At 41.8% G+C, this 25,856-nt stretch overlaps 1 protein-coding gene and 1 long non-coding RNA gene across 5 annotated transcripts in view; one reads left to right on the top strand and one right to left on the bottom strand.

Moving 5' to 3' along the window:
- The window catches only part of EIF4ENIF1 (eukaryotic translation initiation factor 4E nuclear import factor 1), a 44,966-nt gene extending 23,516 nt beyond the window's left edge, over positions 1 to 21,450 (top strand). For 2 of the 4 annotated variants that reach the window (XM_046024147.1, XM_046024148.1), the window contains exons 7-19: positions 1,333 to 1,508; positions 6,959 to 7,094; positions 7,320 to 7,499; positions 8,057 to 8,289; positions 11,418 to 11,489; positions 11,949 to 12,132; positions 13,016 to 13,095; positions 13,622 to 13,764; positions 16,451 to 16,535; positions 17,837 to 17,969; positions 19,408 to 19,752; positions 20,019 to 20,183; positions 20,694 to 21,450. In XM_046024147.1, the coding sequence (XP_045880103.1) occupies positions 1,333 to 1,508; positions 6,959 to 7,094; positions 7,320 to 7,499; positions 8,057 to 8,289; positions 11,418 to 11,489; positions 11,949 to 12,132; positions 13,016 to 13,095; positions 13,622 to 13,764; positions 16,451 to 16,535; positions 17,837 to 17,969; positions 19,408 to 19,752; positions 20,019 to 20,183; positions 20,694 to 20,935 (2,174 nt within the window). In that variant the 3' untranslated portion in view covers positions 20,936 to 21,450. The remainder of the gene's footprint in view (positions 1 to 1,332; positions 1,509 to 6,958; positions 7,095 to 7,319; positions 7,500 to 8,056; positions 8,290 to 11,417; positions 11,490 to 11,948; positions 12,133 to 13,015; positions 13,096 to 13,621; positions 13,765 to 16,450; positions 16,536 to 17,836; positions 17,970 to 19,407; positions 19,753 to 20,018; positions 20,184 to 20,693) is intronic. The other 2 variants (XM_046024149.1, XM_046024150.1) reach the window with 2 other exon arrangements.
- On the bottom strand, positions 18,405 to 19,811 carry LOC123953794. Its single transcript, XR_006820973.1, has 2 exons — positions 19,674 to 19,811; positions 18,405 to 18,720 (listed from the first exon to the last, which is right to left on the bottom strand). It is a non-coding gene; the product is annotated as an uncharacterized LOC123953794 (long non-coding RNA).
- Positions 21,451 to 25,856: the final 4,406 nt, after the last annotated feature.

The raw sequence follows: 25,856 nt of genomic DNA, 5'->3' as shown, positions 1-25,856 counted from the left end.
TCTGTCTCACTGGTTGCCTTAGGCCCTCTGAGAGCTCAGGGTAGTCCAATGATAGTCACCCCTATGGAGGAGCAGTGCCACCTTGATACACATGGCTTGGTGTGGAACAGCATTGGTGGCCATCTTAGGTTGAAACGTCTGCCACTTGGCTGGGATTGAGACTTTGGGTCGGGAAACCACTTAATCCTTCAGTTGGAGTCCCCTGCTTTGCTGGCTAGCTTCTGAAGCATTACTAGAATGAAAGCAGCTGATCGCATTTAGTGTCTCTTGGTCTGATTAATAACGAGACTGAAGTAACTATTGGGGACTTTTAAGAAGGGATGGGCCCAGGAGTTGGCTTCTTCTCCCCCATCCCCAGGAGGACTTCTGTCTGCTATGGATCTTGAAACTATAGGCAGCTCTTACTAGGTGATTTTGCAGGCTAGGCTTTTGGGAGTCCTGTTCTTCAAATAAAAAAGTTGAATGTCTTACTTACTTAAAAGTAAAAAAGTTGAATGTCTTACTTACTTACTTAAAAGAAAAAATTTTTTTATCCTAAGGATTTTGCCTTTTCCCATATTCCAGCTAAAACGAAGGTATTAGATTCCTTAAATGTTAACGCTTGTTAGCTTCTCTTAGACGTTGCCTTCACATCCTAACAACAGCTGAACAATACTTAGTTTTAAATTTACCTAGCACCACAGAGTGAGATAGAACTGAGTAAAGCAGATTACCTCTCTTCAGAGAGCTTAGTCTCCCTAGACAATTATCTCACTAAACAGTGTGATAAGTACTCTGAGAGACAACACAAGGGTTACAGAGAAGGCAGTGATTAATGTTTCTGGGCATGGTAGAAATGGGTAGGCAGGTCAGGCTTCCCAGAAGAGATAACATTTGAGCTTCACCTTGAAGGATGAGCTACAACCAACCTGTAAGCATGTGAAAATTGCCCTCATGCTAGGTTCACAGAAACACCTTAGATTGCCAAACTCTGACTTAAAGTGGTGGTGCAGATACCTGGATGAAGGTAGGGCCAAATTAATGTGGTTCCATCTTTAAGCAGTAAGAGACTTGCAAAAACTATCTTTTAAAAAAAAATCCTGAAGAATGGGTGGTGGAGTGACCATCATCCTTCCTGCATTGTGTTGGTGTTCTGGCTTGTGAGTAAGGCGTTTTTCTTCCTTAGCTCCCATAGGAAAGGAACGGTTTTACTGTTGCAAATGCTATATCAGCACACGAGATTTGCCCTTAAAGTTATCTGTGGCTCTTTTGTGTGCTGATGGCTGAGGCCACAGATTAAGCCTAGAGCGGTTCACTTGATCCGATCATTTTTTGTCCTGGTTTTGCTTTCAGGCATAGTCGAATGCAATGGAGGAGTGGCCGAAGAGGATGAGGTGGAGGTCATCCTCGCACAGGAGCCTGCTGCTGATCAGGAAGTGCCAAGGGATGCCGTCTTGCCTGAGCAGTCCCCGGGAGAATTTGACTTTAATGAGTTCTTTAACCTTGATAAGGTGCCAGGCTTGGCTTCGGTGAGTGTAGCAGCACACTTATAAATGAGATGGAGCAACTGTATGGTTAAATTTGACCTGAATATTTAGGATACTCTTTTTAAAGTATTGTTTTGCTAAATGCTTGGGGGATTTAGGCTTTTATTCGTAAATATTATTTGAGTTTTTGTGGCTTTGTTTTGAGAGGCCTAGTGGAAATGACCAAGTGAGAATTCTGTACCAGTTACCTCTTTTTCTAGGCTGGCAGCGTTAGACTAAGAATTCTTCAGATGTTAAGAACATTGCTTTTATTTTTAAATAGTTCAGTGTTTGTTATAAACTTGCTGTGGAGGTGGATTTTTATAACTGGTGATTAGCATCATGCTGATGTGCATCCTTGGGTAAAGTTGACTAGTTAGGTGGTAACTTTGTGGTGTGATGGTTCTGAAAACCTGGTGAAAAGCACCTTGAAGTATTATCAGTGTTGCTGTTAAACTGTTGAGGTCCAGTCTTTCTTGACTTTCAAAGTAGAAGCAGTAAGACATCCCAAATCTTCACTTGCTACCGGCCCTTGCTCCTATTGTCTTTGGTCCTTCAGGGATTACTGTAGCTTCACAAGTTCGATAAAAGAACTCTGACCTGTGCACACAGAAATGAGTTTTTTCTGTGGTTATTGAAAGAGCGCATCGAATCACGATGAAACAATTTTTTTTTTTTTTTTTTTAATTTTATTTGAGGGGCGCCTGGATGGCTCAGTTGGTAGGTGTCTGCCTTCAGTTTGGGTCATGATCCCAGTGTCCTGGGATCAAGCCCTGCATCAGGCTCCCTGCTTATTGGGGATTCTGCTTCTCCCCCTCCTTCCTGCTCGTGCTGTCTCTCATTAGCTCTCTCAAAGAAATAAAGTATTAAAAAAAAAAAAAAAGATTTTGTTTGAGAGAGACTAGAGCAAGCACAAGCAGGGGGAGGGGCAGAGGGAGAGAGAAAGGGAGAAAGCAGACTCTCCGCTGAGCAAGGAGCCCGATACAGGGCTCCATCCCAGGATCCTGGGATCATGACCTGAGCTGAAGGTGGATGCTTAACCAGTGGAGCCACCAAGGCACTCCATGATGAAACAGAATCCTAAAAAATATTTGGAGCACCTGGGTGGCTCCGTTGGTTAAGCATCTGACTCTTGATTTTGGCTCAGGTCATGATCTCAGGGTTGTGAGATTGAGCCCTGAATCGGGCTTCATGCCTAAGCATGGAACCTGCTTAAGATTCTCTTGCCCTCTGCCCCTCCCCGACCTCTCTCTCTCTCTTAAAACAAAACCAAAACCCACATTTTCCCAAAAGTGTCTGTATGATCTAGACATCTCATTTATAGCACCAAATACAGCAAATACATTCAACCTGTCCTTTAAAATTGGTGGTTCATGGAATTTAAATGACTCTACTTCGTAACTGTAGTGGCTCCTTGCTTGATTATTGCATGAGCAGAGAGAATTGTGCATGACGGAACAGACAACATTGGCTCTTCTCTTTGTCATGTGCAGCCCCTGCCCCCAGAAGATGGCCACCCAAAATAGGCAAGCAGACACTGCATAGCACTGATAGGTACAGGGTTGCAGGTGAGTTCTAGAGCAGCACTTCTGAAGTTCTCCATGATGGGGGTCAGGTTGTATTTCCAGTCCATGAGGACCATGCTTTCGTATAAAATACAAAAGTCACAGCAGTGCTCTATTGCTATAAAAGTACCTAACATTTACTTTGACTTTCTGAACTTCTCTCCATGTGGTCCAAGAGCACACTTGTCTAGAGCGCCCTTCAGGAGCTTGTGGAGTGTGGCTCTAAATCAACTGGCAACTATGTGGCTGGTTCTGTTCCTTAAGTTCTAGCAGCAGTTGTAGCTGTAAGTGTCCAGTCAGACACCTCGCTTCCAGTCAGCTAGTTGGTAGTAGTCCTTCGGCTCACTGAGCAGAAGCGTGGCATTCAGGCAGGAACTTTATTTCCTTGGTGGAAAATTCTTAGCTTTTAAGGGGACATTAGTCGCTTTTTCTTTCCCCCCTTAGGTGGAAATCTTACTGTAAAAAGTTTTCACCACAAAAGGTCAAAATTTATAGGCCTATTCTTGACTCCAAATGTGAACACCTGTAAAACTTAACCCATGCGCTTGCACAGAAGAGTTCAAAACTAAACTTTTACTTACCGGTAACATTCATTAGAGTGCCGATTATTTTAGGCTTCACATATAGTAAGTATCTAATGCTCATAAACCCTTGTAAATTAGATTACTACTATTTCCATTTTATAGATGAGGAAACCAGCACAGAGGCTGAAGTGACTTGCCCAAAATCACACATCCAGTAAGTGGTAGACACTGAACTTTGACTCCTAGCAGTTTCAGTTAAGGGTCTTTGTTTTTAATGCCCCACAACTATACTGCCTCTGAAGCATAAAAGGCACTGTGGGAGCTTCAGGGTATCTTCTCTTTTGGCCCTCACCCTCAATCAAAATTTGGCTAAAGCTGAGCAGTAGTTGCTACTAGGCTAGGAGTTGTCCATGTTTTTCGTAAAGGTCCTGCTCATGAAGGTGTATATAATACGTTTACTTAAAAACAAAACTGGGATCAGTTAAAAACAAATGCCCTGATTGTGCCATGTAATTCTAATATTATGCTCAATAAATGACCAGTTAGGAAAAATAAGAACTATATAGGATTTGAGTATCAACTGAGAAATGTTATAAAAAGTGTTTGAAATAGTACATGGCATTCAGTAAGCTCCACCAGTGTTAAGTATTAATAGATAAAAACAGAATTATACCTATATTTGTAAGCTATATTTACTGCCATTACAACACATTGGAAGTTGAAAGTCATAAAAAAATCTACTCAAACTGAAAATTTGGATCACATGTGCAAGTAATTTCAGTTAAATAATTAAAAGTAAGTTTATTTTAGATATGATATAAGTCTTACTACAGCACATGACACATAATAGGGGCTTGCTTACGTTGAATGAAGAAAAAGGAATTGAGAGTGGAAACAGTAAACTATTTAGAGTGATGAACAAGGACGTTGACATAGAAGAACCTTAGTGTTATAATCAAAAGTATACTCAGAAGAAAATGTATATCTTTGTTACGAATCCCAAAAATCATACTGGAGTGAAAAAATTCAAAACGATAGAAATTTCCATAGAAGTGGAAAGTACTAGAAGAACATTGATCAGTAAAACCTAGTAATTGTCAAAGAGAAAATATTTTACAGTGTCTGTTTGACAATCAGAATAATATGAATCTTAAGATATGACTTGTCTGAATGACATTGAAGGGCCAGACTAACAGTCATAAGTTACCTTAAAATGTTATTAAAAGGGGCGCCTGGGTGGCTCAGTTGTTAAACGCCTGCCTTCAGCTTGGGTCATGATCCCAAGGGTCCTGGGTTCAAGCCTGGGCTCCTTACTGTGTGGGAAACCTGCTTCTCCCTCCCCCACTCCCCCTTCTTGTGTTTCCTCTCTCGCTGTGTCTCTCTCTGTCAAATAAATAAATAAAATGTTTTTTTTAAATGTTGTTAAAAATGCAAGAGTAACAGTTTAAACATGCCAGATTACAGTCTATAGGCTAATCTTGACCAGCTGATGGCTGACAAGAAGGTAGCAGAGGATGTCTTGACCAAGAAGTTAGAGCAACCTGTACCACCTCTCCGTTTCCTGTACCAAGGTTCAGGAAATCTCACTGCTGTTAGATCATCCCTGCTTGCTGTGTGGTGAAAATGACTGACTAGATAAATCCTCTTAGGATTCCTTTTGGGCTTAAAATACTTTAGTTTCTTGAAATTGGCATTTCTAGTAAATGTGTGTAAGAGTAACTTTTTTTCTACTTTTTATGCTGTAGCTGTAATAAAACAGCTCTAACAGAAACAAAGTTGGTCACTGATCAAAATATGGAAATGAGTTTCTTACTGTCATGGCTTTAAAAAATGTCCAGATACTTTATATTCATGTCCTTTGCTTTTTCATGTTGCTCTTGTGTATCTTCTATTTTCAGATACACTATGGTCAGAGGAAATAAGAGGATTAAAATGCAAAGAGATTTTTGGCTACTTGTAAAAGTTCACATTCTTTTCAACATTAAAACCTTTTTAATGGCTATAGCTTTTAGTTTTAAAATAATTCCTATTTATCCCTAAGGTGATTATATTTTAGGTACAATTCTCAATTTTCCACAATGAAACATTTACTTCTTACATGCTTCTCTTCTATTCTAATTATGGCAAAATTCGTACACTTTAAAGTCTGCTAGTCTACAAGTGAGTGATTGAAACTGAATAATACTCCAGAAAACAGGAGTACCACAAATAATAACAGCGTCATGAATTAAAATCTCTCATTTTTGTGTTCAAGAGAAGTATTTCATGGCTTAGTTTGGGTACATTATGAGAAAATTCTTCTGATGAGAATAAAATAAGAAATCTAACCTGTTGTCGCTGAATTTTAACTGGAAATTGTGGGTTCCTGTCTTTAGATAAAACAGTGTCACTACTTTGCCATCCTCATGCTAGTTTGGGGGAAAACCTGTTTTTGCTTTATCATTGGTATAGAAATGAAAGTTTATGCCTTTCAAGGTGTGCCTCATTTTTTGGATTGACATTTGCTTTACCTTGTCTTTTCTAAATATGGATAAGAACACTGCATAAAGACCAGTATGGATATTTAACTGGACTTAGGATAGACTAGAATTAAAAATTTTTTTTAATGTGTCAGTCTAGTTTTTAAGGATTGATAATGGAAATTACTGTTACGAAACAGTGTTGAGAAATTATATCTGATTGTAGCACATCAATTATTCTGATGTTAACTGAAAACTGCTGCAGTTGGATTTCAAAGAAAACAACCTGCAAACTCCCCTATTAAGTTCAAACATACTAGAAATCCATTAAAAGTTCATCTTTTACATTCTGACACTTTCTAAACTTGGGCTGGAATTATGATCTCTACGAGCTCTACTTCTTAGCTTCTGAAATTGTCACCACTGAATTTTATGATGTTCATAAAAGAAACAGAAAGTTCAAGTTTGAAGCAAGGGCTTTCTTTCATCATCTCTTCATACTTGATATTTAGTTGAAGGCCACTCAGCAGCTTGGCAGTGGAATGCTTTACTGTGGTGCTGATTTTGATTTTGAAACTGTGTCCTCTGAGATTATTAAGTAGATCATGAATTTTCTACAGAGGCAAAGGATAGAAAACCAAAACATATTCTGTGACACAGAGGTTTTTCATTGTATTATCAGAAAGTACATGGTCAGTAATGCCTACCTTTGGGTTACTCAGAAATGACTCTGGAGGGGAAGAAAAATTAAAGATGTTGAAAATCATAAATTCTGAGGGTGTTTACCTTCAGGTCAGCAGCATCAAAGGAAGTTTCAAAGTAAGTGAACTTTTCTAAAAATTTGAACCTTGTTGTTCTTTTCACCTAGAAACCATTATTTTAGCTCCTTTTGTCTTTCTTTTTAGATGATAGAAGATGTTTTGGGAGAAGGGTCAGTCTCTGCCAGTCGGTTCAGTAGGTGGTTCTCTAACCCAAGCCGGTCAGGAAGCCGATCCAGCAGTCTTGGGTCAACACCACATGAAGAACTGGAGAGACTAGCAGGTAAAATGGCTTCAGATTCTGACTTTGAATGTGGTTTTGAGCCTTCTCTGACATGGTTCATTTTGTCTTCGTTAGGGTACAGTAAGGTTAAAGAGTCTCTGGGTACTTAAAAAAAAACAAAACAAAACAAACTTCAATTTGTGCCCTTTTAATAACTGTTGAAGATCTATTTCTGTGCTTTATTGGGACCAGTTAATTAATGAATATATTTACTTGCAATATTAGGTCTGGAACAAGCCATCCTCTCTCCTGGGCAGAACTCGGGGAATTATTTTGCTCCTATCCCACTGGAAGACCATGCTGAAAATAAAGTGGATATTTTAGAAATGCTACAGAAAGCCAAAGTGGATTTAAAACCTCTTCTTTCCAGTCTTTCTGCAAATAAAGAAAAGCTTAAGGAGAGCTGTAAGTGTTTATTAGAGTCTTCTTTACGCATTGAAAAAGTGTGGATCTCAGTCTTAGGGCAGTTGGTTCTAACATACTGCTGTTTCATCAAAAGTCAAATAGCAAGTGGTTTTTATTTAATGTATTCCAAAAATTTTTATCAAACAGTACCACCTCCTTGAGAAGCTATTAGTTAGTGGTTCATGGGCTTTTCCTCCAAGTCCTCCTTACGTGGAGCTTGATCATTATACTCCAGTTAATGCTGTAGTCCTCCTGGGGATACGTTGGCAGCTTCTCACACCTTTGCCTCAATCTGCCATGTTCTTGCTTAGGTTATGCACCCTCAACATAGACCTTAGTTTTATGCCCTTTTCCTAAATACAAAATTATGGCCTTATTTCCACTGAGCAACCATGATTTTAAGAGTCTTCAGTTTGTTTGTTTTTGGTATCAACCTTTTCTGACCTCAGTTCAGTTGTGAAATAAATTATTTTCACGTTGACCATCATGGTTGCCAAAGAGCATTCCCAATACATATTCCCTGGCTTGGGTTGATCCGGATTTTCTTAATCTTTCAGCGCATTCAGGAGTTGTGCTGTCAGTGGAAGAGGTAGAAGCAGGGCTCAAGGGCTTGAAGGTTGACCAGCCGGTGAAGAATTCGACTCCCTTCATGGCAGAACACTTAGAGGAGACCCTGAATGCTGTAACCAGTAATCGACAGCTGAAGAAAGATGGAGATATGACCGCATTCAACAAACTAGTGAGCACCATGAAGGCAAGTGGGACTTTGCCTTCTCAGCCCAAAGTCAGCGTAAGTATTTGGCACAAACCCCAGCCTTTTCTCCTTTTCCCTTTCTATTCCATTTCCCACTATAATAAATGGACTTAAAAAATGGTATTCTGAGTAAGTTGGAAGTTCTTTAAGAGTCATTTGGTCCTTGATGCTTTTGTGTGTTCTTTAATTACCACTGTGCTATTTGTTACTGGAAAAAGAAGGCCTGTGGCTAATCTATATGTTTTATGGGTGACAGTGTAACGATTAAAAGATTTGGATATAACTTTTTTTTTTTAATATTTTATTTATTTGACAGAAATCACAACTAGGCAGAGAGGCAGGCAGAGAGAGAGGAGGAAGCAGGCTCCCTGCGGAGCAGAGAGCCCAATGTGGGGCTCGATCCCAGGACCCTGGGATCATGACCGGAGCCAAAGGCAAAGGCTTTAACCCACTGAGCCACCCAGGTGCCCCTGGATATAACTTTAAGTGACTGCTAAAAAAAAAAGGGGGGGGGGGGTTGGAAAAAATATTTTTTGGATGTACGACTAGGCAGAGAGGCAGGCAGAGAGAGAGGAGGAAGCAGGCTCCCTGCGGAGCAGAGAGCCCAATGTGGGGCTCGATCCCAGGACCCTGGGATCATGACCGGAGCCGAAGGCAGAGGCTTTAACCCACTGAGCCACCCAGGCGCCCCTGGATATAACTTTAAGTGACTGCTAAAAAAGAAAGGTGGGGGGGGGGGTTGGAAAAAATATTTAAAAATATTTCTTGGATGTACTCCAGAAGTTTTTTGTTTATTCAGCTACTTAAGCCAAAATAACTCACCACGTTTTTATAGGAGAGTCTTTCTTTTCACATATTTTAATCACCCCTGTATACCTGGAATTACCTGCTTTCTTGATTAGGCAGTTGGCAGTTGTACATATCATTTGTAAAATGTCCAAGATGGATTTTTCAAGACCATTGCATTCTGTCAACTTACTAAATAGAAAAAGCTGTGACTCATAAAAATATTTTGGGGCACGAATTTGGGTTGTGCATGTCGTGACTGTAGGTCAGTAAACGCAGGTGCATAGCACATACTGGTCTTTGTCATAACACATTAGCGGTGGCTCTCCGCCATGATCTGTGTGTCAGTATTGCTATCCCTTGATAATAAAGGTGATAGAGGATGCCGGACAAACCTGAATAATAAAAACATAAACATAGATTTCTTCTTGTTGCTCAGCTGCAGCAAATTTATTTAATTGAATTTTGCCTCTTGTTTTCTCCTGACATCATCTTTTCTGGGAACTACAAGTTGGTCATGATATCAGTAGTTTTTCATGATTCACTGTGCCTTGTACCAAGGGAAGGAAACTGGTGTTTTTTATCTGACCAGAAGCTGGCATTAGATTCCAACAGAGGTGCCGTTATTCCTGGCCTTATCGCCAGGACTGACTCTACCTCTGAAAGGAGGCATCTCAGGCAGACTTATTTCTTTGAATCTGACCATACCCTGCCAGTTATAGGGGAATGTTTCTCTTAAACCGTTGTCATAATAAATTACTTAAGAGTTATTTCCATACAATGAATTATTAGATATACATCTTTTCGAATGAGGACTAGATTAAAAGATTGCAAACTGTCCTTTCTTCGTGTTCATTTGGGTCTTGGTGATTGGACCCAAGCTATGTATAAGTATCCAATCTTGTAAGTAGCTTCTTTTAGTGTGAATGAGTAAAAAGTGGGAGCAGGGGGATTTAGTAGTTTACCTGATGTTTTGAACATTTTGTTTCAGGTATGAGGCCAGGGCTTGATATTGATGTAGTTGACCCTGTGCTCTGAAACCTGAAAAATGTCCCTCTGGACAAGGGAGGGAGCCTTAGACACCTGTGTAAAGGGATGGATGATATAATTCAAGTTGCTACACAAAAAGTAACACTAACCTAGGAAAGAAAGCAACAAGGAAAGTAATGTAATAAGCACACCAGGTATTATCGCAAAATATTGCTTAATTTGCATGTTGTCAAGTTATGGTCTTATCCAAAATCCAAAATCAAGTCTTCAATTACTATGGCTGTATGTGTGATGTATACTACTTCTGATCTGCCGCCATCTTTTAGCTTCAATCTAAACTCCATTTCAAACTGAATATAGAGGCTCTGTCTTCCAAATATAGTAAGCCACATGTGTGGTGTAAAGTTGCCCATTTTTGTTAGATGGAATTAAATGACTCTCGAGATCTCTTACTAAAAGCATCTACAGTTAGGGATGCCTGGATGGCTCAGTTGTTTGAGCATCTGACTCTTGATCTCAGAGTCCTGAGTTCAGCCTGGAGTTGGGCTCCATGCTAGATACAGAGACTACTTAAAAAAAAAAAAAAAAAGAAAGAAAAAATCCCAATTCTGAACCAACAATAAAAGACTGGTCTATCTTTGGGCTCTTGTCATGCCTGAGGACACTGCTGTGGACCTCTGCACCTTCACCTAGTAGAGGGAAGCTGTACCAGAGAAAGCACTTCAGGCAAAGCTAAATGGGCACAAGGACGTCCTGAGTGCAGGAGGTGATGTCAGTGGGATAACTGCTGCTTCACTGAAAGAACAAAGAGTGGAGGGTCTGAATTTTGCCCTGTATATGAGAGCCATTTTGGAACAGCTTGTTTAAAAGTAAAGTTAAAATTTCCTGAAATGTGAAACTCTGAAATACAACAATTCCAACCAAACTTTCATGTTGTTTACTAGGTTTTTAAAAACTACTGATCTGTGATCTGTAAATCTTTTTTCAAAGATAATGGGTAACAAAGGTTGCCTTGAAAATTAAAATCTACAAATTATGGCTTCTTACAAAGTGCTCCTGTATTTCACCATATTCTTTCTCCCTTCTTTTGGTCACAGTGTTAGAAACAGTGAAATGCAGTAGGGTTACCACAGGGAGGAAACACCATCTGAGAGTCTCTGAGTGGACTTTGCATGTACATGTGAAGATTCTTTCCATTTCCAGATCTTTGGGACTATGTAATGAGCAAGTTGAGCAAGTGGATCTAAGTTAGTTTTCTGTGCCTTAGATATCATTCTGCTTAAGTGCCAACTCCCTGGGGAGTTTTTAATGCTTTCTTGTGGTCCCTAATGAACCTGTAAGTTAAGTGTGTAAGAAGGTTAAAACCAGTTTTCCTTTGACTTTTTTAGCGAAACCTTGAAAGCCATTTGATGTCCCCTGCTGAGATTCCAGGCCAGCCTGTCCCTAAGAACATCCTGCAGGTACTTCACCATCTTATACCAAGGCCTCGGAGTCCTGAACCCTAGTCCCTTGAACCGGTTTTGTGTAGTTGTCCAGCTTTGGGCCTTAGAGAAGGATCCATGTGGCCTGGCAATCGAGGATACAGTGTTGCTACCTGACACAGTTCTGTGTTGCTTTTAATCTCATTGTGGGGTGGGGAGGTGGTTGAAGATGACAAAGTAAGCCCTTGATTTCCAGCTTACAGGTTTGCAATTTCTATGGAAATTGGAAGTGTCTAACCTATATTTGTGCACTAATTTAAAGCAAATGTTGCTAGCTGCACAGTGACAGAAATGTGTTGCATGTACATGTGTCAAGTCCTTCAGTGGAGCATGAGGGAGATTCATCGTTGGCTTCCAAAAGTTAATCCATAATACACAGCCTCTGACTAGGAGGAAGAATGAGGTTTGTTCACAAGGATGACTTTTTTTTGCCCTTAGGAACTTCTGGGTCCGCCAGTTCAGAGACCTGCTTCTTCCAATCTTCTGAGTGGCCTTATGGGGAGTTTGGAGCCTACAACATCTTTACTGGGGCAAAGAGCACCCTCTCCTCCCTTGTCACAGGTGTTTCAGACACGAGCAGCCTCGGCAGACTACCTTCGTCCTAGAATACCATCACCAATTGGTAAATCCTTTGTGCATAGATGTCTGCCCTTTCTCCCCCAGCCTCCCACAAAGGTTATACTTGTCCCCTAGAACTTGCAGAGTCTTCTTCATGGGCATCCCTGAAGAGTTTACAAAGAAATAAGTGAATTTATTATGCCTTTTGGGGGGGATGGTGAGGCACAAAATTAGAAGAGAATTTATCTGGCTGCCCTTCTAGATAAATACACTCATAGTTCTTTCTTCTAAGACTGATGAAAATTGTATAAATTGGATCCAGCTTTTTAGTCTTATTCCTTATTTTGGGAATTCAAATAAGTTAATTGGTTTTTCCTTGTTAGAGTAGAAGTCAGGGTAGTGGCTCTCCACCAATTTAATGAAGTTGGTACATAATCAACTGTGAGGTCTTGTGGCTAAAAGCTATCTTAACATGAGTGTTGCGCAAAATCTCAAGTGTTCCGTCACCCTGGACCACTTCAGGCTGCTGCCAGTCATACCTTGAGAGTAAGTTTTTGTCCTGTTCCTTCCCCAGTTAGTTAGAACAGAAAGAGTATAAGCCTCAAAGCCCTGGACTCTACTCTAGTTACCAGCTGGCTCCGTGATAATGAGCCAAATCACCAACTAGAAAAGCACTTTTTTCTCAAATAGAGGTCTCAGCTCTAAAAGGGACAAAGCTGACAGCTTAGTGGCTTAGATGAATATACCAACAGTTTTGGTCATTAAGTACTCTGATTAGGGTCCACATAGCCCAGTGTGGAGGCACAGAAGAACAGGAGCATGACCAGCCCAGGAGTCAGTACTTGCCTGAAAGAGATGACGTTAAACAAGCAGCCGCGTGCAGTCGTGCTGATGCTTCTCTCATGGATGTGTGCTCTCTTGACACTGGTACACAACTTTCCCATCAGGTTTCACACCAGGACCACAGCAGCTACTCGGAGATCCATTCCAAGGCATGCGCAAGCCCATGAGCCCCGTCACGGCCCAGGTCTGTCTGAGCTTTTTCTCTAAGTTACTTGCTTGCTTTTCAACCTTATTATTGACTGTGGGTTGGAGAATCGTTGCAATGCCTGGAAGCGGTTTTGAACTACAATTTGAGCTCAGTAAAGGCTAGAAGATTGGTGAACAATTAAAGTCATACTTCATTAAAATCCTGTTCAGGGGTGCCTGGGTGGCTCAGTGGGTTAAGCCTCTGCCTTCAGCTCAGGTCATGATCTCAGAGTCCTGGGATCAAGCCCTGAGTCGGGCTCTCTGCTCAGTGGGGAGCCTGCTTCCCCCTGCCCTGTCCCTGCCTGCCTTTCTGCTTACTTGTGATCTCTATCAAATAAATAAATAAATCTTTAAAAAAAAAATAAAGTCCTGTTCAGAGAATGGCAGCATAATTTAGTCAGATTTGCAGTGCCCCCTTTCAGCTGCTGCTTAAACATACCTTTCTGAAAGTGAAGAGAGCCTCCATAGAAAGTGCATGGACTGTCCTCATTTTTCTGCTGATCTTCCTCTACTGCCTTGTTCAGCAGATGAGCCAGCTAGAATTGCAACAGGCAGCTTTGGAGGGGCTGGCCCTGCCACATGACCTTGCAGTGCAGGCAGCCAACTTCTACCAGCCTGGTTTTGGCAAACCCCAGGTGGACAGAACCAGAGATGGATTCAGAAACAGGTAAGTTTACTAACTAAGCCTACCCTTGTGGGAATTTGCAAATCACTTTTCCACAGATAAGCAATTCATTATCCACAGTGAAATTCTGTGACACACACTGATAGGTTTGTACAATATATGGTGAGAATTCCATCTCCAGATGTGCTGTAGAGGAAGTGAAACGACAGAATTCTGCAGGGGCATAGACTTTTCATTCTACAGAATTTTATTTATATTCTTGATTTAAAGGAATCGTTGTTACAAATGTAGCTAGTGGGCATAGCTCTTATTTGTTGTTACAAGATAATGAAAAGTAAAACTCCCCCTAGCTTCCTTCCCTACAGTCCTTGTTGAGTTACCAAACTGTCCTTTGATACAGGTTTTCTGATCCATTATTTGTTGGTCAGAGCTAATGGGTTTGTTGATCAAAGCTAAAAACAAGTGATTATTATTTCAGTCTCCTCTTTCTTCCAATAATTGCAGTAAGTAGTAATATGAACAATAAATTAGGGGAAAGGGACAACAATACCGTTCTTTTTTTGTTATAAAATAAAACAGAAAACTGCACTAAACAAATGTGTAGCTTATTACAAGACAGACTCCTTTGTTAGCTACCCAGAAGCTCCCTATATGTCTTCTCCAGGTAATACCTCTTCCCTCTCTGATTCCATCCAGCCTTTAAAAGTAAATACCGGGGTGCCTGGCCGGCTCAATCAGAAGAGCTTGCAAATTCTTGATTTCCAAGTTATAAGTATGCGCCCCACGTCGGGCGTACAGATTACTTAAAAAAAAAAATAAATAAACTTAAAAGTAAATACCACTTTAATTTTTTCAGTTTTATCACCAATATTTTTATCCCTGAACATTAAGTCCTGCCCATACAGCATACTTGGTAGTTAAAAAGTACTTTTATTTTTATGTGATTCTTAAAATTGTCGTACCAGTGTCTCGTTGTTTTGCTTCAGCTGGTTTTATATGTTGACACTTTCAGAAAACATTGAAACCAGTAAGTACCCTGTATTCTTACATAAGTATTCTATCTATATATAGTAGCCCTCAGCCTAAACAGAGAGCTCAGGACTGGTCTGCTGAGCCCCTCACTGTATTTCTCTCTGTAACATGGTTTCTCATTAACTCATTGACTTGATTTATTGACCTTGAAAGCGCTTTTGATATCCGGAACTTTATGTGCTTTTGGTAACAACCCTGTGAGGGAGATGGTATAAATAACTGCATTTTACAGATACAGAAACTTAGAGTTTTAAATGCAAGTTCCTAGAAACTAATAAGTAGAACCTAAGTCATTGTCCACAGAGCCTTCATGTTGTTCAAATCAAATGTCAATCTCTCAGGCCCTCCCTGAACACCCTGTATACACTTGTGTCCCCCATCAGACTTTATTTTTTTTATTGTACTTACCACCTTCTGAGTTGCTTTTTTTTTTGGGGGGGGGTCTTTCTCCCCATAGTAACCCCTTTACCCTACAACCAAAAGAATGTAATGAGGCCAGAGAATTTTTTTTTGTTTCGTTTATTGCTGTATCTCCCACATGTTAGCCCAGTGTCTAGCACATAGCGGATGCTCAAGTATGTTCATCAGAAGGAATAAATGGTATGTGTGCAGAACCACCAGACTTGGGGTTTTCCCCCTGATCTCTCCAGAGTACTACCGATCTGTTTCTCCCTCATTGTCATGCTCAGATTCACAGTGTGGCAGCAGTGGGGCTTACCTGGTACAGACTGGAAAGAAGCCATGGGTTTAGGAGTCTTCTCTGTTTATGATTTAGGAACTCCCAGAATCACTAAGGCTTTGGCCCTCGTGGTATAAGGTCTGATAGCTGAAGTGAGTGAAACTCTCATTAGCCAGGGAGCTCATATAATTCATTCTTCTTTCAGCCTTTGTATATCTTCATCATTTGTTTCCTGTTTTCTCCAAGTGAAGGGAAAATGAGTAGAATGGGGAGTAAAGGGAAGTCTATTCTTTTAAACTTTGGGAGGCCTGGGATCAACCTTGTCTGTGGACCAGGAGTAATGGGGGATGCTGCATGTTCCTGGGTCTTGAGATAGCTGAAACTCTTGGTGCTCTGATTTGAAGCAGTGTCTTACATAGCAGCAGTTCTACACCAGGCCCTGTGCTCGTCAGTATTGCTCCCTACTCTCAGGAGCACAGCCTGGCCCACAGAATGAAGACTCACTCGTAAGCTGCCCCACTGACATAACCTACAAATAAACTATACACCAGCCCTGGATAACCCTACATTCCCAAGGCCTTGTACCTGATCTTTTTGCTTGAATTGTTCTCCATGTTACAGCTTTCTCATTGGTCACACTCAGTTTAATGCAGCTCCTTCCCAGAGACGCTTTCCTGGAGTCTTTTCAGTAGGAGTATTGTGTCACTCCTTCTCTACTTCATTTTCCATTTCACTTTCCTGTTATCTAATATCTGTGTGCCTTAGTTTGCTCTCATTAGTGTCTCCCCACTAGACAAGAATTCTTGCAAGGCCCAGGACCGTGTTTAATCTTGTGTCTTCCTTCAGAACTTAGCATGTGGTTTTGCATATGTTAGGCACTTAATAAATGCTTGGAAAGTTGAAATAGATGAGGGAAATGGGATATCCAAATCCTACGCTGGTCTTGAGTATTCTTTGGTTTTAGGATTTGGGGTTCTTGCAGCTTGAAACTCAAACTGATACTTGGTTTGTTCACAGGCAACAGCGAGTGACCAAGTCACCAGCACCCGTGCACCGAGGGAATTCTTCTTCCCCTGCCCCCGCTGCCTCCATCACAAGCATGGTCAGTGACCTCTGCTTTTGTAAATGACGTGAAGGCTTCTCCATTTGATTGTGCTTATATTGTATTACCGTGTACCCCAAAATATCCTTAAGTGCCTTCATAGGAATAACTGGCTTAATAGTCTATCATACCTGCTTATTTATTTGATCTTCCCCTTTCAGGATGCAGTCTTAACTCAGGATTCTAGTGAAGCCCCTACATTGGGGAAGGTATGTTCCAGCAGATAGAGGAGTATGGACTAAAACATACCAAGTGATATAATATTTTCAAACAAATGAACAGTTGGAGTAGGGAGTAGAGGATGGTAGGGTGAAAGATAGGAGGTGAGATGGAAGAGGTGAATGGGTTGGATCATGGGGAATCCAGTGAAACATGTTGGGGACTTCACAGATTCAGGTCTGTGATATGAATTAAAGCTAGGACAAAGGAGTTTGCTTATTTGTGTTGTTAAATCTAGTTTTACAACTGACTCATTCATATATTAGCTTTTTACTTTTTTTAAGTTTTATCCCCCAGAAACTTCTATCACCATCAAAGCTGATAGAGAAGGGGAAAAACTATTACTCTGCTTCTAGATCCCAAGTGGGTCTTTGCACCAAGAACTCTGAAGACAGCATCCGGAAGGTGTTCTCTGTTCATAATTCATGCCCTGTCCCCTGCTATCAAGGAGTTAGGGTTAATGAGAGAAGGCACATGTACAATGCAGTGATCAAAGTAAAAATAGATATTGAAGAGATGGGAACAAATGAACCGAAAAGGTGAATCCTAAGGGGTGAGGAGACTGTTAACACAATTGTGAATTTTCTGGTAGCCAAGTTAAGATGGGATATGTTAACAGTATAGAAAAATTTAGGTTCTGAGGTGGTCTTTGAACTTTCCCAGCTGGTAGAGCTCTTGCTCTAGGGTATACTTCTGGCCACGTTCTTCCCTGTTCTCAGCCTAATTCCAGGCGAGGGAGATGGTTGAAGCAGGGCTGCCATAGGTAGGCCCCTATCACCACAGACACAGACAGGTGGATAGGTTGAAGCTCTGTGCTTTAACTACCTTTGTGCTAGAGCTAAATCTAGGTTTTGATGAAAATGCAATGTGAGCAGGAGATGGTGTACTTGGGGCACCACCTGTCTGGCCCATCCTGTTTCTCTTCCTCTAGCAGCTAGTCACCAGAAGGTTGAAGTTGTTCTCTGCCACATGTAGCCAATAAGGGGACTGACTCTTCAGCTTGTTGAGCAGTTTGACCAGTTAAGCCTGGCTTGATTAGGATAGACATTTAGAGAACACGCTAATACTGTTTTTCTCTGCAGCTTTCTCCTTCCTTCACCCCTACCTCAGTGATTCGTAAGATGTATGAGAGCAAAGAGAAAAGCAAGGAGGAGCCAGTATCTGGAAAAGCAGCTCTTGGTGACAGTAAAGACGACACTCAGAAGGCCAGTGAAGGTAATGCAGAGAGCTCTGGAGTGTGTACTGCCCAAGAAAGTATGTGACGGAGCACAGGTTTGAGTGCTCACCAGCTGATGTGATTCTTGGCAAATCCCTGCACAAAACCCCTGCCTGCTTTGGACCACAGTTCGGTGTCTGACAGTGGGAAAAGCACTGTACCAGTTCACAGTTGCTTAGCCATCTGAAATTCTGACCAACCTAATAGTGGTATGAGTGCTAGTATGAAGAAGAGTGAGTTTTAGTTTAGAATCTTTTTTTAAGATTTTTATTTATTTGAGAGAGAGAGAACATGAACTGGTGGGAGGAAAAGAAAGGAAGAAGCAGACTCCCTGCTGAGCAGGGAGCTGGATACAGGGCTCCATCCTGGGACTCTAGGATCATGACCTGAGCCACCAGGTGCCCCTAGTTTCGAATGCTATTGAGGCTTCAAAGTTGAATTATTAGTACATTTATTTGGCAAATTAATGTGGTACAACCCATTTTACTTCTGAAATGTTCTCTTTAGTCTGTGGAGACTGTGTCCAGTATAATCCAGCAATGGGTGAAGCATAAGGTGTGGAGAGCCTTGTAGAAGTATGTGGAAGGGGAGCCTGAGTGGTTTAGTCAGCTAACCGTCTGACTCTTGATTCTGGCTCAGGGTCATGAGATGGAGCTCCGGCTGTGTGCTCAGCTCGACGTCCGCTTGAGATTCTGCCTCTCCCTCTGATTGTTTGTGTGCAACGCTCTTTCACTTGCTCACTAAAAAAATCTTTTAAAAAAAAGTATATAGAAAATGTTGCACAGTTGGGACTGTCAAGGATGTGGTGAAATAGATTCTAGTAAGTTAGGTTTACACAAGTCTACAGTATTGGTTTGAGAGCTTTTTGCCTGTGAGAAAGCTTCTAGGAAAAAGGAAATCCTATTGGTTCTACTAAAAGACAGTTCAGATTCCTTCACTAGACTCTAATTTCTGTTGTGATGGATTTGTATGATTTTACTTTCATTTGATTTTCCCCTTTGGCTAAAAAAAAGCATGTTAATCCCAAGCACCTGACTAGGACAGTACTAGTTCCCACACAGATCTGAACCACAGCCATATGGGCAAGCAGAGCAAGGTGCCTAAGTTAGACAACCAGACCTTAACCGAGCTTCACTTGCCCATAGCTGTTCCTGGGTTGGGAGGATTGTAAGAAAAATAAACTCTGTTCCAGCAAGGTATTTGGAGACTAGCAGTCCTGGGGTCTAGTTCCAGCTCTGTTCCTAACTACGCCTGTTACCTTGACTAGGCCTACTCATAAGGCAAAAATTATGGTTTTTATGATACAATCCTCTAAATCTGCTGAAGGGATCAATTAAGGACTGTAAACTTGCTAAGAAATGAGATTTGCTGGATCGTTGGGAAGGCCGTGTTTGGGTGAAGTTTGCCAATACCAAAATATTCTCTGGGTCCTTACAGAGAACTTGCTGTCATCGAACTCTGTGCCCAGTGCTGATCAGGACTCTTCTCCCACTACAAATCCCAAACTTTCAACGTTGCAGCGGTCTTCATGTTCTACCCCACTGTCTCAGACTAACCGTTACACCAAAGAGCAAGATTATCGACCTAAACCAACTGGGAGAAAAACACCCACCTTGGCATCCCCAGTTCCAGGAACACCTTTTCTCCGCCCCATCCACCAAGTTCCCCTCGTCCCCCATGTCCCGATCGTGCGGCCTGCTCACCAGCTTCACCCAGGGTTGGTCCAAAGGATGCTGGCCCAGGGAGTACATCCACAGCATCTTCCAAGTTTGCTCCAAGCTGGTGAGTTTCTGACCTGGCATGACAGCAGTTGCCAGAACTGATGAAGCACTAGTTTGAGAGGTTTTTTATCCCTAGAAAAATGTTGCTAGATTTTTCCATCTAACTGGTGGGTAGTGGGGTCCAATCCAAACTATCCCTTAGTCTATTGAAAAATGAAGAAGCTAGCTTAAGCATTGCTCACTGTTCAACTTGTGGATCAGCAAAGCTTGAAAATTTCCAGGAAGATTACGTCTTACCAGTTTTTTTTTTCCGCCCCTGCCCAACAGGTGTACTTCCTCCTGGGATGGACCTGACTCATTTACAGGGAATATCTGGCCCAATCCTGGGTCAACCCTTTTACCCTTTACCTGCAGCTAGCCACCCTCTCCTAAACCCTCGCCCTGGGACACCTCTGCATCTGGCAATGATGCAGCAGCAGCTACAGCGCTCAGGTAGGCTCAGGATTGGGCCAGGGGAGCTGGGGATGGCCTGAGTAGGCTTCAAGCTTTTGGACCAGTTTCCAGTAAGGGGATGAATTATGTGATTCATTCTTTAACTTACCCTAGCAAGGGTAGGATAAGGGGATAACCAGAGACTAGGATGAAGTAAACCAACCTCTATGAGATTTGGAACTCCTATTCCTATAGACAGTGAGAGAGCAGACTGTTTTGGCATTTTTTTTGTCCTCTGCCTCTTAAAGAGAGGAGGCTGACAGGTTTATCATGAAGAGTATCCAGAGTAGATGCCCTCTCTCACCAGCTAATTTAATGTTAGTACTTCAGTGATAGGGCTGCTTGTTATGGGGAGTAGTGGTCATGTCATTTATGATGGCTTCTGAATAGTTCTGCTTTCCAAGGTGCTGTCTTCTGGCATTTTGTAAGGATTTGAGGGAGGAAAGGCCTGATACAGAACTATGTTCCCCTACATGCTCTGAATGATAATCTTCTTTCGTATCCCCATAGTTCTTCATCCTCCAGGCTCTGGTTCCCAGGCAGCAGCTGTCAGCGTTCAGACGACCCCTCAGAATGTGCCCACCAGGTCAGGCCTGCCCCACGTGCACTCCCAGCTGGAGCATCGCCCCAGCCAGAGGAGCAGCTCCCCAGTGGGCCTCGCCAAATGGTTTGGCTCAGATGTGCTACAGCAGCCCCTGCCCTCCATGCCTGCCAAAGTCATCAGTGTAGATGAATTGGAGTATCGTCAATGAACAGGGCAGGCAGACTCACCTGTGCCTGGACCTATGGTGGCACCTTGATTAGGACTCTGCTTCCTCATTGCGGGTTGGTTTATGGAGTTTTACTTTGGAGCACTCTGTGAAGCTATTTAGGGAAGCCCAGGCACCTGGTGTGGTCTGCATTGAGGGAAGGATCTTAACCAATCGAATGGAGCCTACATGGTCTGAATACAGGATACACATTGTTGTCAATCCTGGAAGTAGTCTTTTTTTGTAAGATATGTGAATGAAGTGTTGGTGTCTTCACCAAGAGGTGGCACCTAAGGGTTCTGAGGAAATAAATGTATAGACCCTATGTACAGACTTGTGTATAAACAACTTTTGTATATACATATAGGATAGCTTTTTTGAACTTATACAGCTGTACATAAAAGTAGCTGATATTAGTTAAGCCTGTGTCAACAATTTGATTTTTTCCACTTGTACATTTGGGACTTTTTCTTTTGGTTGATTAAAGTTGCATATGCTAAGTGTGTGAATGAAGTGAATGACATAGTTTGTGTTTCTTTCTGAATTCATTCCTTCTCATTTTCAGCCAGCTGACCTATGAGGTTCAGTAGGTTCCCTAAGTGAAATGATCTGAAGTTTTAATTTTTCTTAAAATTCAGAATTAAACTCTTTATCTCATTTAGAAGGAAGTAGCACTGGCCATCTTTTTTGAGCCTTAAAGACCCTAATGGGCCAGCTTAGGCTGGAATGACCCTATAGGAAACCTTGCAGTTAACACCAGATTATAATGTGTACGGTCTTCGATTAAAACCACCCAGTGAAAACAATGTATTGGGTAATCATGAATATGGTAGCTTCTCCCAAACAAATCCATGTTTACTTGGGCAAAAGTGAATAGTCTGTCAGCATCCTGTTATAAAAGAAAAATAGGACCGGAGAGTTCTCATTCAATCCATTAATTAGTCTTTTTCATATGAAACTGCCCTCAAGACTGTCAACAGACTTTGTGTTTTGTGTCTCATTCCTCAGCTCATAATTATTTTCATTATTCACCTTAAATGTATGCACAGCATTAGAAAACAGTATTCTACCAGAATACTTTAGCTATGGTCTTGAGCCCCCTTTCCTGACTGAAGGTTTTTCAGTCCTACTCTCTTAAGTGGTAACTTTTATTTCTCAAACGCGAATCCATTTGCCCTAGTTCTCAATACTTGTCCATGTAGGGCCATCAACACTATGGCTTCATGCTGGAGGGTCAAATAATGAGGTAGTTCTCTGATTCACAGATGAAGGCCAAGGTGACTGATTACAAGGGTAAAAAACAGCCTGAGTCTTCAGTATTAGGAGTGTTGCCTATGAGCCTGGAGCTGCCCACCATGACTTGTTACTTCCAGGAACACAAGAAACTAGATTGCCTTTCAGCAATACCGAGCTTTATGGACTGAGCATGAGGTCTGTCTTGTCCTCGTACTTCATCAGTCCTCCCACTCCCCAGGCCCTCATGGGATTTGCTCTTGGGATTCCTTAGCTTTAGAAATAAAGCCTTTGTTTAGAATTCTTGCAAATGCTTTGTTTCCACAAGCAGAAGCTGGAAAGTAGTCTAAAGTAACAATAGAACACAGATGCCTAAATCCAGTTCCACCTTTCCTCTGTCTTTGACTTCCTTCCCCCGCTTCATGTTGAACCAAGAGTTATAGGTGTTTGGTGGAAGAACTGGGCTCAAGTTGCCAGTTTTCAGACTAGAAGCTGATAGGACCGAAATGAACAATGTAGGCACCATGCAATGGGCAAAGCCATTTGCCAGTGGATGGTGAGATAGAGCCAGAAGGAAGTAAGGGAATGTTGCAAACACTAGCACAGCAGAAGGTGGATTTTAAAATTATTTTTGTGCAGGGGAGGGAATGGAAGCAGAAGAGGAAGCTAATGCAGTCTTCAGGAGCTAAGAGCCTGATAAAAGGGTCCGGGCAGGAGGAAATGATGTCTCTGCTAACAGGAGGGGTCATATATGTAACAACTTTGGGAAGTCTAGCCGGCATGAGGTGTTCAGAAGCAATCAGGACTAGAAAGATATACAACACAAAGGTCAACAGAATCATGGGAATAAAAGATGCAGCAGAGGGAATATAGGCAATGGTATTGCATGGTGACAGCTACACTTGTGAGCATAACACGTGGACTTGTTGGATCAGTGTTGTATACCTGAAACTAATGTACACTGTGTGTCAACTACAATTAAATCAGGATGTGGAAGGAAGGCAGCCTCAAAATAAAAAAGGAATGTCACAAAGAGCCTCATGGAAGACCTACCTTTAAGGAGGGGTGGGTCAGGTAGGAGCAAAGAAAATGCCTCCCAAAGGAAGCAGCTGAGCAGCGAGTACATGGGAAATCAGGGTAACCAGTAAGAAATGGGGGAAAAATAGGCTAGTACAGCCAACCCTTCTTTCAGGAGACAGCTACTGAGTATCTTTGAGAGGTTCTACTAAGAAGAGCAGCAGGGTCACGGGTCTTTGTTTATAAATTAGTAAGATGAGCATAAACAAAATCCAGGAATGAAGATAACTTACAGGAGTAAACTCTTCAATAATTGTATTCTCTTTACCAACAGCTGATTCAAGCATAGGCTTGTACCCAATTTAGGACATAAGCGACAAGGACAAACTGGGCAGTTTCTGGCAAATAGCTTCCCAAAATAGTAAGAATCAGTCCTCATTATTATCCTCTGGATGCCGGATGTAAAGCCTGGGACTGCAGCAGACATTCTGATTGTGAGGGGACCCACCTGCTCAGCAAAGCCAACCAACTGCAGTGGACAGAGATGACTGATGAAAAAATTTGGATCTTCAATGGCATCACAGCTACCATGAGCCCATCTGAGCACTGTTACAACTTAGATGAGAGATCAAGTTTCCTTCCACTTCAGCTTGTTAAGTTAGTGTTTGCTGTCAAACAGTTAAAAGCATTCTAACTAATGGCACAGAACAGTGAGTCTGTTAAGTTGTGCCTCCAAAAAAATCAGGAAAGGGGCACATGGCTGGCTCAGTGGGTAGAACATGCAGCTCTCAATCTCAGGGTCATGAGGTAGAGGCCCACACTGAGTGCAGAGATTGCTTAAATAAACGAACTTTTTTAAAAAATCACAAAAGAAATGGAATGTGTAACCACACAGGAAATTAGAGCCATGCTGTGACGGCCAAACCATTGTAATCTTGGGAGTCCATGAAGAGAAAGCCTTTACTAAAGGAATGCCCCTCCTTAGCAGTCCCACCCCTGACAGGATTTTTCTCCCAGAACTCTCAAGTCTAAGCCCAAAAGGGAAAGAAAGGAAAATGGTAGGGTAATGCTCTCCTCAAGCATCAGGGGGTCACTGATAGGCAGAGAGGAGGATGCTGAATGATGGAAACAGGCCTGTTCAAAGTACATCCTGAGGTCTTTGATGAACTAGATTTCAGCAAGCTCCTCTACCCAAATCCTGGCAGTGCTAAATCCTTCCTCAATGACGTGAATTTGAAGATGAGGATTTCCCTGAAACCCAGTATTTGCTCTGGTTGGAGAGCAAACCTTGCTGGAAATCCCACAGCTCAGAAAGCCAGTTTCTCTAAAGAGCTGGGGGTAGGTCCAGATTTTGGTCTGATACCTATCATGAATGCAACAGTGATATCAAAGTTTATATCCTGCAAAGTGACTGGGATACCAGGCATATCTCCTGGGTCTGGAGACAATGCTAAGCCCAAGCTCCAGAAAGATGATCAGAGAAACAATTGTTACTAAAGTAGCATGAATAACAAGTTCTGGAAAAGGCTGAGTCTGATGTGGATAATCCCACATCCCCATCCCTCACAACCTGCTAGAAGCTCTAGCTCACTTCATCTAAAAATCAAACTGTCTTCCTGCAAAGCTGTTTCCATTCCTGATTTTCTCAGGGACTACCCTTGTCTATCATCCCTGTAATCCGTACTGAAATAATCTCTGACTTCTTTTTCACCAAAGAGGAAGTCAGTCAATTACCAAGTTTAGACTTCTGTGTACCTACCTACATAACCACACCCTCCCTCTGCCATTATTACCACCAACCCAGTCTACCACACAGATTTTTGCCTATGAATTTCCTAGTTCCAGGATTTCCTAGCTCCTAGTTCCTTTATATCCCTGTATTCCCAGCCCAAAACCTCTCACTATGTCCTCAGTACCCTCTCAAGTAGTCCTGACCCCACCTTCCCTTATAACATCCCACCTCCATACATACACATATACACAAACCTGCTCTGCTCAGGTAAAGGAAAGTGACCGCTGGTAACAGCCAACATTCACTAAGTACTTCTATGCCAGATACTACACTAAGTATTTTACAACTACCATCTCCCTTAATAGTAACAGTCTCCACTCTAGAAGTGCTATCACCATCTCCGTGTTACATAAGGAAATGGGACAGTTATAAAGATTGTGTAATTTATGCGGGGTTTCACAACTAATTAGAAGTGGCCATGCAATTCAAACTCTTGATGCATCTGGTTAGAGTACTTTACTCAACCGTCACATGACACTATATCCCAAATTGACCAGCCTTGCAGGGAATTATCAGTTAACTTACATCATGTCCGGGGCGCCTGGGTGGCTCAGTGGGTTAAAGCCTCTGCCTTCAGCTCAGGTCATGATCCCAGAGTCCTGGGATCAAGCCCCATATCGGGCTCTCTGCTCAGCAGGGAGCCTGCTTCCCTTCCTCTCTCTCTCTCTGCCTGCCTCTCTGACTACCTGTGATCTCTGTCTGTCAAATAAATAAAATCTTTAAAAAAAAAAATAAAAAAAAACAACTTACATCATGTCCTTCCTCTTTCCAGTATCACCTGCAAAAGACCACTTGAAAAGAGTGAAGGCCACATCCAGTTGGAAGGGTTTCCCATGACTAAACATCAAATAAGATGTTGTAGTCACATTTTGATTCATTCCA

Source organism: Meles meles, chromosome 12 (assembly GCF_922984935.1).
Source record: "Meles meles chromosome 12, mMelMel3.1 paternal haplotype, whole genome shotgun sequence".
NCBI lineage: Eukaryota > Metazoa > Chordata > Mammalia > Carnivora > Mustelidae > Meles > Meles meles.
The sequence above is the reverse complement of the archived record's forward strand: the minus strand, read 5'-3'. Positions and strand labels throughout refer to the sequence as shown.